General features: G+C 43.7%; 1 protein-coding gene across 1 annotated transcript in view; it reads left to right on the top strand.

Annotated features, from left to right (window-relative positions):
• The window catches only part of Nebl (nebulette), a 350,526-nt gene that overhangs the window by 131,764 nt on the left and 206,999 nt on the right, over positions 1–11,763 (top strand). Inside the window, exon 3 of the mRNA XM_005354653.3 lies at positions 6,699–6,783. Within this exon, the coding sequence (XP_005354710.1) occupies positions 6,699–6,783 (85 nt within the window). The remainder of the gene's footprint in view (positions 1–6,698; positions 6,784–11,763) is intronic.

Below are 11,763 nucleotides of genomic sequence, written 5' to 3'. Positions count from 1 at the left end.
GGTTGACATTGTTCTTGTTCTTGATACTGTGTGCCTGCGTGTGTGTGGGCACACTGTGTATCTCTGTGTACATGTGGACATACTGTGTGTGTGTGCCTGTGTGTCTATGTAGATACATCGTGTTTGGTTGACATTGTTCTTGATACTGTGTGCCTGTGTGTGTGTGGGCACACTGTGTATCTCTGTGTACATGTGGACATACTGTATGCGTGTGCCTGTGTGCCTATGTAGGCACACTGTGTATCTGTGCACTTATGTGGATATGTGGACACATTTGCTTGCATAACTACTTTTTGGCATTGTCTTTCTTTAATTATTTTCTTTCTTTCTGAAATGTCACTTTCCTAATTAACTTCCTAAGTGATCTCCCCCAAGGTTGTTTATTTATAATGGGCTACTTTCCTATCTTGAAAGGCTATTTTGAGTGATAGGAATTATTTCTAAAAAGCAGAATTACTCAGGTTTGAGGAAAATATTCAGAATTACCTATAAACCCCTGTCATCTCTCTGCAGCCAGAAACAGTTGTTGATTTTGTCCTTTGGGTGAAATTACCCTCTTGGTGGAGCCACTCAGAGCATGAAACATGGTCTAGGGTGGGGCCACTCCCATAACTCAGACAGGTGGAGACCAGAAGTCAACTTAGTAATATGAGATCATAACTTCTGCTTCTTAAAATGTTCTAAAGAATTAGAGTTGCATTTTTTTAAAAAAAGGTAAATATTATTTGAAAATATGTTAAGATACTTTTTCAAGAAGGATATCTTGCCAGGCACAAAGGGTCTGTGTCAGGGATCATCAAGACCGTCCCATGGTCCCATAATTGTTTAGGAGGTCACCTAGGACTCAACTTCTACCTACTAGATGCTGGTAGCATACATCTTCACTGGCACAACCAAACCCCTTCCAGACTCTGCATGTTGTTAGTGTCCTCTGGGGACAGCGGTTGAGGACCATTGGATTGAAGCACAGCCTTCACCTTAACTACGAGCAGAAGGATCCTAGGTTTATACATCTAAGTGGGTTACTACTGTCTCACATCCACAGTCCCTTTCAGTTTCTAAGTCTTTGTCATGCGATTCAAGCAGCCTCCGCACAGATGGGCAGGAATATGTATTCCACGGATACACCGAGGTGTGAAGCCGCTCTGTGGTAGAGCAAAGAGAAAAGAGTGGTAGTAACACTAACGTTGTTGACAGTAGACATGAGACTGAAAACTTGCTATGACTCCTGGCATCATTTGAAGAGATCTGCATGACCTATGGTCCTCCGGCCCTTGCTCTATTTCATACATCCCTTCCACAATGTTCCTGAGCCTTAGGCGTGGGTCATGCTATAGGTGTGTCAACTGGGCACTGCTAGGCACCCTGCAGCCGGTTCTTCACTTCATTTTGACCAGTTGTAGATTTCTGTAACGGTCTCCATCTGCTGCCCAAACAAATTCATTCGGTGAGGCATGGGGCTCTGCCTTTCTGTGGGTGTGTGGGTGTGAGGATAAATACTTCGAATACAGCTGAAAACTAGACTGACTTAGGAAAGTGGCAGCAGCCGGTTCTCCTCTAGGGTTCATGACCTCACCAGCTACAGGAAGTCGGCTAGATTTACAGTGTGAGGCGTCAATTTCCTTCTCGGGAGCCGGCCTCAAGTCCGATTAGACAGACATTGGCTGTCTCCGAGATCAAAGTGTCACTTGGAAGCTCTTGCCTAGCTCATTGTTATGGTTCTTACTTTAACAATTTGGTTCTTGCTTCTCTCTGAGCATCCATTTTACACGCCCTGTACTCTTTACCCTGTGTTCTCATTCCTACTGTTGCAGAGGACAAAAACTTTCTTCTTACAAGTTTGGCAAATACATTTTATTTATTTTATTTGCCAAAGACATTAATTTCGGGAAGATATTTTCACAGCTATTTAAACACACTATGCTGAAGGAGTGAAAATTCATTGTCACCGCAGCTCCTTGAGGTTGGAATGCTTCATTTCTCTCTCCTGGGTTCTCAGCAAGCTCGCCAAGCCTCTTACTTTATTTTGTGTCTGGCTTGCTTTTCTTCTGGAGTAGGACTGGATGGTGGGAAACTGGGAGATGAGACTCTAGCTTCAGACAAGATTGTCGGGTTAATTCTGATGGTTATGACCTTGAGAGACCCAGCACTTGATGGTATTTTCAGATCTAGCCCATATGGAAAAATAAATGAGGCATCTCTGACTTTGTAAACACCACTTCATACAATGCACTTGGTTCTGTAGTTACATTTACTTCTTCTGAGCTTTGTGGTTTCAGCTCATGAGGTTCTTCTATATGTTCTTGATAGCATTTTTATTCAAAGACCATAAACTCTTAAATTTGCTATCTCTTTGACCTGAATGGTCAAATCTATAGGTTTAAATTTGTGTTAGTACCCATGACCTGTGATAGGTCTTTCTGACATGAATACTTTCTCTTCCTCAATATTGATTAGTTTGGTTATAAGACTAAAGGAGGAGGCTGGAGAGAAAGCTTAGTCAGCCAAGTGATTGCCGTGTAAGTACAAGGACCCAAGATGATGACCCAGAGCCTGTGTTTAAGAGCAGCTGGGTGCAATTGTGTGGGCTTGTAATCCCAATGCTGTACAAATGGGGACAGGGTTCCTGGGACTTAATGGCCAGCTAGCCGAGCCTAACTCATGAGACCCAGAACAACAAGAGATCCTGTGTTAAAGAACAAAGTGGACAGCCCTGCTTGTCTGACTTCCTCCTCCATAGGCACAGATTTGCACACGCATAAACACACATATGCATGCCTTATGCATACATATATGCATGTATGTACATATAAGTAAGTAAATAAATAAACTAGACTTTTCTTTCCGAAATGAGATTTTGGATAATTTAAATTTTGTCACAGTCTTTAGAGCAAGTTATATATAGATTAACCTACTATGAAAAAAAAAAAATCCCTGAATGGCAGGATTGAAAAGGATATTGGAAAAAGTGTGATATCTTGGCATCTTTTTATAGTTGTAAATGTAACTGTAACTTTGCACAACCTGTCAGGAAGTCTGCTGTTTTGTAATCAGGTTAGCAAACTGTGTCTTCTAAAAAAAAACACCCACATTTTCAGTTGTTTTTGAACCCTCTTTCTAAATAGGACTTCATATGTGCTGCTAAGTTCAGACATAGAAAAGTGATGTTTCTTTATATGCATATATTTTTAAAGTTCAAATCCATTCCATTTTCTCATTATAAAGTCCAATGGTAAGAATAGGTGATTTTTATGAAATATTTCAAAATCAGAAGCCTGAGTGGCCAGCGAGGGTGCATGGTACCCAGTAACTCATTTTTGCGTTATGAACAGGAACCCTGAGCACAGGCAGGAAGGCAGTTTGTATCAACATTAGTGTGTTCTTGAAAATCTCATGCGATTTTTCACTTTAACATGATTGGCAGGTGAGAAGTTGCCTAGTAAAGAATGCCTTCCCATCCTGAATGAGTTCACCTGCATGTGGATGCAGCCGGGGCTGACCGGCTAACAGTTGCACACACATGCGCGAATGCATTCTATCACAGTTTAAAAAACAGAGAGCCTGCAGATTAACCCTTCAGATAACTGTGAAACTTCATGGCATAGCATAGAATATCTTGGTGAAAAATCCTGGTAAATTCTTTTTACAGTCCTTAAAAATGGCAATCAACAGTTGCTACATATAAAGTCTATTGAAGTTCAACATTTAATCCATATTTCAGTGGAGCTGGCTGTTCTTCTTGACCTGTCTGTTGTCTGGAGCACAGTGCCAGAGTGGTCCTTAGAGAGGCCTGGTCCCCAGGGAGTCTCTTCAGGAGAGTCAACAGGAGTGGCTGACACCTTATCTACTGCAGATGCTTACTAGAGCCAGTGAATCTGCCGATCTGCAACCTGACTATGTACTTTCTTAGTCTAAGTCAGGAGAAGGAAAGATGACCCTAGGGACTCAGGGCCACAGCAGAAATGATTTCTTGACATATCAGGCTAGGAAAAACACAATGAACTTGAACAGTTTAGGCCAACTGTCTTTGTAAACTTTGAAAGAATGATTCTATTTTATCACGATCTGATATCAACACAGCTCCAAACTGTCTTGGGAAAATGTAAATTGGATTTGTATGTGCTCAGAGAAGGAAAGAAAATTACAAAGGCTTTTGAAGAATGCTAGCGGAATTCCAGTAGTTATGGGGTTAACTTCAGTTTCCTGAAACATGGACTCTGTGGGATTATTATTGGAGGTTGCTAGACAGGTGAATATAGATCATCCCGCTATGTATTTCATTATACAAGGCTGCAAAAATACTTAATACTAATTTCATAAGTGCTAGTGCACATTGAACAGGTTCTAGAGAGTTTATTTGTGCTAACGTAGGATTCCTCCATCAGTGTTCTCCCAGGATGCAGGGACAGGGATGTAAAAAGAACCTTATGCAAGGAAAGTAGAACTCAAAACCATGAGGCATGGGAAGAGTTGGAGAAATCACAGAAAGAGACCCAGCTGAACATCAACAAAGAAGGGGCCAGGGAGGTGGGAGGAAGGAACACATTCTTGGAGGAGCGGGTTTTGTGTAGATGGGGCCACATTAGGTAGACGTGCCCCGTATGTTTCAGCTGAGTGTTTGCGTTATGAGTGGAGAGGACCACATCCCTGGGCCAGTGTTTGTTTACCTACATGAAGGGGGGAAATACCATTTTCTCACCTCCTGAAGGTCACATCGGAGGGCAAGCTTCATGTTTGTCTAAGTGTGACAATGTATATCTATATCACATGCCAGGCCAGACCTTTCCTGTGGCTCATCTTGATCTCTTAGGCTTGGTTGTTTCCTTTCCATTTCTCCATTTCTTCTGTATGAAATATTTGTCATGCTTATCTTTAATTGACAAATAATAACTTCCATGTATTTATGGGTACAAAATGGCCTTTCCATGCAAGCACACAATGTATAACAATCAGTTCAGGGTCATTGGTGTATCTGTCACACCACACAAATTTATCATTTCCTCTCTACTATCTGGAAATAGCTAATTAATCGTTGTCAATCATAGTCACCCTATGGTGCTGGAGAACATTAGAAGTCACTCTACTGATTGTATTCCTGCACTCTTGTCCCCCACCCCAGGCAAATATTTACTGAGCTCACACTGTGAGCCAGGCACCAGTAGGAATGGAGATCATGCCAGGAATGTACTCTGACCAGGGACAGGACAGCCAGTTCTTGCTGCCATAGAGCCTTCATCAGAGGGGGTAGGGGAGACTAGTCAGAAAACATGAATGAAGATGCGGGGCACTGTAGTAAGGGGGGGAAAGTCTACCCAGAGCCTCTTCTTACCCAGCTTGGGAGGCCAGGGATGCTTCCCAGAGAGCATGACATCAGGCCGGACCTGAAAGATAATCACAGTTAGCAAGGGAAGTGGACTGGGAAGCAAATAGATGTTCCAGGCAAGAGGAATAGCATTTCCAAGGGAGATGGGAACAAGAGGGGTGAACTCGCCAGAGCATGGAATGAGAGAGAGCTCTAGAGACGGCTGGACACAGGGTCCTTGAAGGACAGGATCCTGGACTTGATGCTAAGATCATCAGGACATTATTGCACCAGTGAAAAGTTTTACTTGACAAAGTAACCAGATTTGCATTTGGATCATTTATTTCAACAATTCAGATAGGAAGGGCAAGAGCAGCAAATATTGTATTACACACGTGTGTGTGTGTGTGTGTGTGTGTGTGTGTGTGTGTGTATCAGATAGAGATGGCAGTTGGTTAATATATGAGGTGTTAAAGTTACCCCGAGATACCCAACTTATTTATTTCAGTCTCAACAAAAAGGAGGAAACAGGAGGCATTTGCTATAGGGCTGGGAGAGATGATGAGTGGCCGAGTCACAGTGTGATTGAGTGTGTGGTAGATGTAGGATGTTCAAAGGAAAATGCCCCTGAATCTGAAAACTGGGTTGAAATGAAACCAATAAATAGCAGGCCTAAAAGCTGCAGGAACGGGTTGAGATCTCATAGGGAGTGGTGTGGACTGAGCGGAGGGCAGCCATGTGAAGTGCCTGAGGTGGGGTATATGAAAGAAGACCTCAGAGGACCAGAGCGAAGAAGGAACTGGAGGAAGGAGCAGCCAGGCTGAGACTGGGGTGGGGGGACAGGACACACAGAAACTGAGAAGGAAACACACTTCAAAACAGAGGGACTAAAAGATACCTACTAGATGTTTCCATGGGAAGTCATTGACACTTGGGAGAGATAAGCTTCTAGAAAGAAACTTTAAGCCTGTTGCAGAGTTGAGCTGAGAGCTGGAGAGGAGATGAGCAAAGACAGCGAGGTGAAGGCACTTTTGAAGGAAATTTGGCTGAAGCCTGGAAGATGGTCCACACATTAGAGTAATAAATGGGCTGAAGGCCGGTGCAATAAAAGTCGGGGAGTTACAAGCATGATCTGGTGCTTGGTAGGAGGATCTACGATCTAGCCGAACAGGGTCTGAGGTTTAAGTTTCAGGAGAGAGAAAGAAAAAAAAAAAAACTAGTGACAAAGGGTCTTGAGAAAGGATGGGGTCTAGAATAATAATAAACAGCCATGACTTTATCCAAGGGTACCAGTCCCTCTTCTAGTGTGGCAGAAGGGAAGGGTGAAATCATTGGTTTTATAGCATTGCTTTATGGCATTTGATTCACCATGTCCTTTTCAAATGTTTCTTCACAGACACTACCCAAAGCAGTCCTTCACCACGGTGGCGGACACGCCTGAAAACCTTCGCCTGAAGCAACAGAGCGAACTGCAGAGCCAGGTAACATGCAGGAGGCCTCTTTAGCCACTCTTTGGAGAATGTCGCCATTGCATTGCTCATGCCGGCCACAGTCCAGCGTGCAGCCTGGCAGCAGGTCTGCCTGGGCACTCGGGGCGAAAGTGCTGAACATCTGTATTGCTCCCCCTCTCAGATCATCCCGATATTTTCAGTTTCGTTATTCCCACGGGACTAGGGCGAGTAAATGACTTCTGGTCAGGGTAAATGTTTCCCAACAATATTGGTTTATTTGGTCCTAAATATTTAAAAACATTTTGTAAATAGCTGTTCCATACTGCAAATGTGGGGGAAACACAAGGTGTTAACTTGACCCAACTGCCTTTCACGTGGGGCTAACACCCTGTCTGCGGATCTCACACCAGCGTCTAGCGTTGTTTTCATCCTGTCACTCTTTCCATATTCCTTCATATGTCACATTGACAGCACGAACAAAGATTAGAGCGCCACAATTGGCTCCCAGTCAATCATTTTAGATGCCAACTTGCCTTCAATATGCTGTAGCACTCGGGCTAGGACTGGGGTTTTGAGTGGCAGGGTTTTCTATGGGGACACCCTATCTCAATGCAAAGTGCAGGACACACATTCAAAATCATTTCCTTGGCTGACAGAGGAGAGGAAGGTGCTGAGCAATAGTTCTTGGACGATTATTGGTCAGTGACATAGAAAAACTGTGCCTAGGAGGGAGGAAGGAAGAACGAAGGAGAGAGAAGAGGGAAGAAATATTTTGAGCGGTTCATTAGTTGTGGCCTTGGATCAGCTGCCCAGATTCTTTGTGCTCCTGAAAAGCAAGACAGTCTGCCTTGTTTATCTGTCAGGAGGCAGCTGCAAGTGTCTGGGGTAGGGAGAATAAACTCCGCCTTCCACAAAGCCACAGGCTCCTTTTCAGTTTGTATTTCCAAATTACGCATTTGGTAGGGAGCTAATGGGTACCGGCTTGTCAGCTGAGCGGAAGCCGTCCACAACTGACCAAACATGTCACCACGTCTAAAGGGAGCTGTGTGCTGATGAAAGACAGTCAGTGTTGCTCTGAGATTCCTGCTCAGCCTTCAAGGCCCCATTCACAGCCAACCATGAGCATGAAGCTCTCTGTTCCACCCAATCCACATGATCCCTCTCTCTGAGTCTCTACCATCAGTCATTCCAAACGTGTGCAGGTCCTCTGTCCTCACAAGCTCTCTCCTCACACTGAGGAGGGGGTTAACCACATTTCCTGCAAGCGTTTGATTGGTGGACCGATGTCTGTTTTCTGATATGTTGAGCTAGTTCTCTATGATTATCTGATGACCCCCTAACCCGGAAAGAAAAGGCGTATTGGTGATGAGCACGTATTGGTGATGAACCTGCATCCTCTGGATCGTAAAGCAGGGATGTCTGTACCAATACAAAACAGCGTCTTCCCTTGGCCAGTGCCCAGTTTTGAGATTAATGGTCTAGCACACCAGGACTGGCATTTTACACAAATCATACGTTAGCTCCCAACCAATTTTCATGGCATTAACCAACAACGAATTCTAGTTTGAGCCCTATTCCTGTCACCAAATGGACTGAGAAGCGGTTCCAAGTCCCACATAAAGGGACTGAAGGCAATCACAAGCTCCCGCCAATGAGCGGATAAACCACGGTAGAAGTAATCTCACCCTAAGAAACTGTCAACTTTTGGACAGAACTTCAGAACTTATATTTCAAGGATTATTAATTACCTATCTCTTTTCTTTAAAGTTCTTTTTCCCTTCTTATAGCAGGTGCTCTCCAGAACACTGCCATAAACCTTCACAGATTAATTTTTTAAAAAAACTTTTTAAATGCTTTAACCCTTTCCTCATTGGGTGCAAATGGGGCCTTGAAGGCTGAGCAGGAATCTCATAGCAACAACTGTCTTTCACAAGCACACAGCTCCCTTTGGGCATGGTGATCAATTGCGGATACCTTCTCTCCCATGTAGCAAGCGGCAAACTTTGGAAGCAGCATGAAGAAATGCTGCCAGGTGGGTGGGACAGGAACTAACAGAGATATGCACAAAGGACTGTGGGATCCCAGGCAGTGACCAACTGAAGGCATCAGATTCTCTGAAAGATTTTCTCAACTATGATTTCTTGAAAGAAAGGGTGACATGCCATCAGACAGGCAATGTAGGAAGTTCACCTCTGTTCAGGAAACATGAACCCATTTCCTGATATGTACAAGGAGTTGGGAAGTGTGTCGTGGATATAAAGTCATTGAATTCATCAACATCCTTGCTATTTTCCAAGCATATAACTGCAAACCTTTTATTATCTCTCAAACAGCCCTTGAGACAGGCAACTGTAGTTTTCCTTATTTGAGTGGAGAATTTTGTTAACTTGACCTTCCGAGCTTCCCTAATAAGGGGTCAAACTTAGAACTAAGCCTAATCTGCGTGCTCCTCATATCTTAACCAATACCCTAGCCCTGTCCAGAGAGCATGGGCACACAAACTATTGCTGTGTGAGAGGTGCCCAGCGCAGGCAAAGGAGGGACTGTGTACGCGCTAGAAGCAGGAGGAGACCACTGCACTTTTGAGACGTTATGTTTCTGTTAACAGTGCATTCTCTTTTACAAAACAGTAGAAAGATAGATTCACTAATTGTAATACTTACTAATGGCATGTTTGATTTTGTTTTAACTTATTAAAATTATTTGATTCTGTAGCAGACCATTTTCTTAGAGTCTTGATCTCTGAAATTCTAAACAGCTTACTGGGTTGGGAGGAAAACTGACTATTAATTTTTTGTATACTTATTTTGGCAATTTTTGATGTTACCTGAATTAAATAGATTCATAGCTCTGAGTCTTCAAATTCTGGAATCTTTTAGCATTGTTCTTCTAATCCTAGTTACTTTCAGTTCATTAGCTGATTTATCAAGTGAGGAAAAAAAAGAAGGGAACAATGGACTTGGTTTTCCAGTCCCATCTAGGCAGTTATTAATAATTATATGTCATTATCCCCTTACCTTTTATCTCTCTTTTCTTCCCCTCCCCACTGTTTTGGGGAGGATTGTGAACGCTGCCAGCATTTTTAACTGCTTCTCCATCCCCTCCAGCATTTATGGGCTCTATAGGTGCCAAGTTGTCATCAGAAAGTGAGATCAAATGCTGGAAAGCAAACAAGCACACCATGAGTAGCATCTTGGAACTGTGCAAAGCAGTGGTTCGCAGGCATTTACCAGCTTGCATACAACTGGGGGACATTACTTGGGCAGCCACAAACCATGGTGGATGTAGAGTGCCCTGGACCCTGCCCTTCAAGAGGAAGAGAGCGAAGGAAAGCCCTTTTATCATCACTGGCTCCCCTTTATCCGACATCACAAGGTGAACTGCTTCAAAGACATTGCATCAGTGGTGCTTAGGAACCCCCACTGGCTGTGTAGCCCATTCTGCAAGCAGAGTACGTGGAACTTTCTCTTCAGTGGTTAGCCTTATAATTCGCCTGTGGGGCGTCAGGCTTTTATAGCTCGCCTGGGGATCAACATAATAGCTTTTCTTCTTCTTTATGGCTAAAAAAAGTGAGCCCTGGCTTGGTGAAAGATGGTTCAGTGGGTAAAGGTACTTGCCACCAAGCCCAAGGACCTGAGTTCAATCCCAATTTAGTAGAAGGAGAGAACCAAGTGCTCCAAGTTATCCTATGTCTTCCATATGTATGAATGTGTATGCACATGAGCTCTGGGGATGGGGCTCAGAGGCAGTGTGCTTGCCAGACATTCATAAGGCTCTGAGCTTCACCCCAAGCGCTGGTTTTCTTTCTAAGGGAAAATAGTAATTGTCACATGACCTTTAGAGACAGTTGAGTTTATTTTTATGTTATGTGTCTCTGTGCCTGCCTGTGTTCATGCATTTTTGTATGTTTGCCTATTCATGTGTGTGTGTGGAGACCGGAGGTCTCTGGTGCTCTCTACCTTGCTGGCTGACTGACTGGGATAGGATCTCTCACTGAACCCGAAGTTCATGGTTTTCACAAGTTCCTGGGAACTGCCTGTCTTTGACTCCCAGAGCTGGGGTTACAGAATGTTCTCCTGTGGTTGGCTTTTACCTGAGTGCTAGGAATATGGACTCAGGTCCCATGCTTGTACAATGATTACTGTACCCAGGGAGCCATCTCTTCAGCCCTTTAATTATTGAATTTATTATTATTTGATGTAGGTAGTCTGGGCTAGCCTCAAATCCACATTCGTCTTTGCTTCTGCCCCTTAAATGCTGCCATTACAGGCATGAGTCACAACAACCACTTAAAAATAATGTATTATTATTGTGTATGTGTATCTGTGGGCCTGTGCATGCCATGAGCCATGTGCAGAGGCCAGAACACAGCTCTGTGGTGTCAAGTCTCTCCTTTCACCTTCACGTGGATGCTGGGTGTTAAACTTCTATGATCATGCTTGGTTGGCCAGCTCCAGCTCACCTCTCCACACCCGGTTTAATTATGTTTTAAAGAAATTTTTAGGAATTAGAGGCCTGCTTCCTTTCTGCAGAGAAGCACATCGTTGTTCCCATTTTTGCTTTGCTGCATGCTGACCATGGAACCCGATTCTAAGTGCGGATCCATTCTCCCCTCCAATTCCTCATCTCAGCTGACTCCTCTTTACTACCTGAAGCCTCTTAAAACATCCCTCGTTTCCTTGAATCACCCGGACTTCTCAGCACGAGAAGTTTCCCTTGGTGGTTTCTGCTGGCGGCTACTGTGCTCTGGGGATCTTTCATAGTTGCCTTTTAGTTTTCGTTTTACTTTGAATTTCACTGTGGCCTCTTTGCCTGTCTCAGTTTTAGGTTTTTCACTGTTTGATGTTTGATAGTGTGGTGGGGCTTCTTTCCCATTGTGTCTCTGTTTATGTAGAAGTGGAGGTAAAAGTTCATGGAGAGAAACTTTGGCGTGTTTCTCTTAAATGTTTTGAGGCCACGAAAATAGGGAGAGATTCTGTCTCATATCTAGGAAGGGATGGATGTGAATAG

This window comes from Microtus ochrogaster, chromosome 16 (genome assembly GCF_000317375.1).
Source record: "Microtus ochrogaster isolate Prairie Vole_2 chromosome 16, MicOch1.0, whole genome shotgun sequence".
NCBI lineage: Eukaryota > Metazoa > Chordata > Mammalia > Rodentia > Cricetidae > Microtus > Microtus ochrogaster.
Note: the sequence above shows the minus strand (reverse complement) of the source record. Positions and strands in the feature narration are given on the sequence as shown.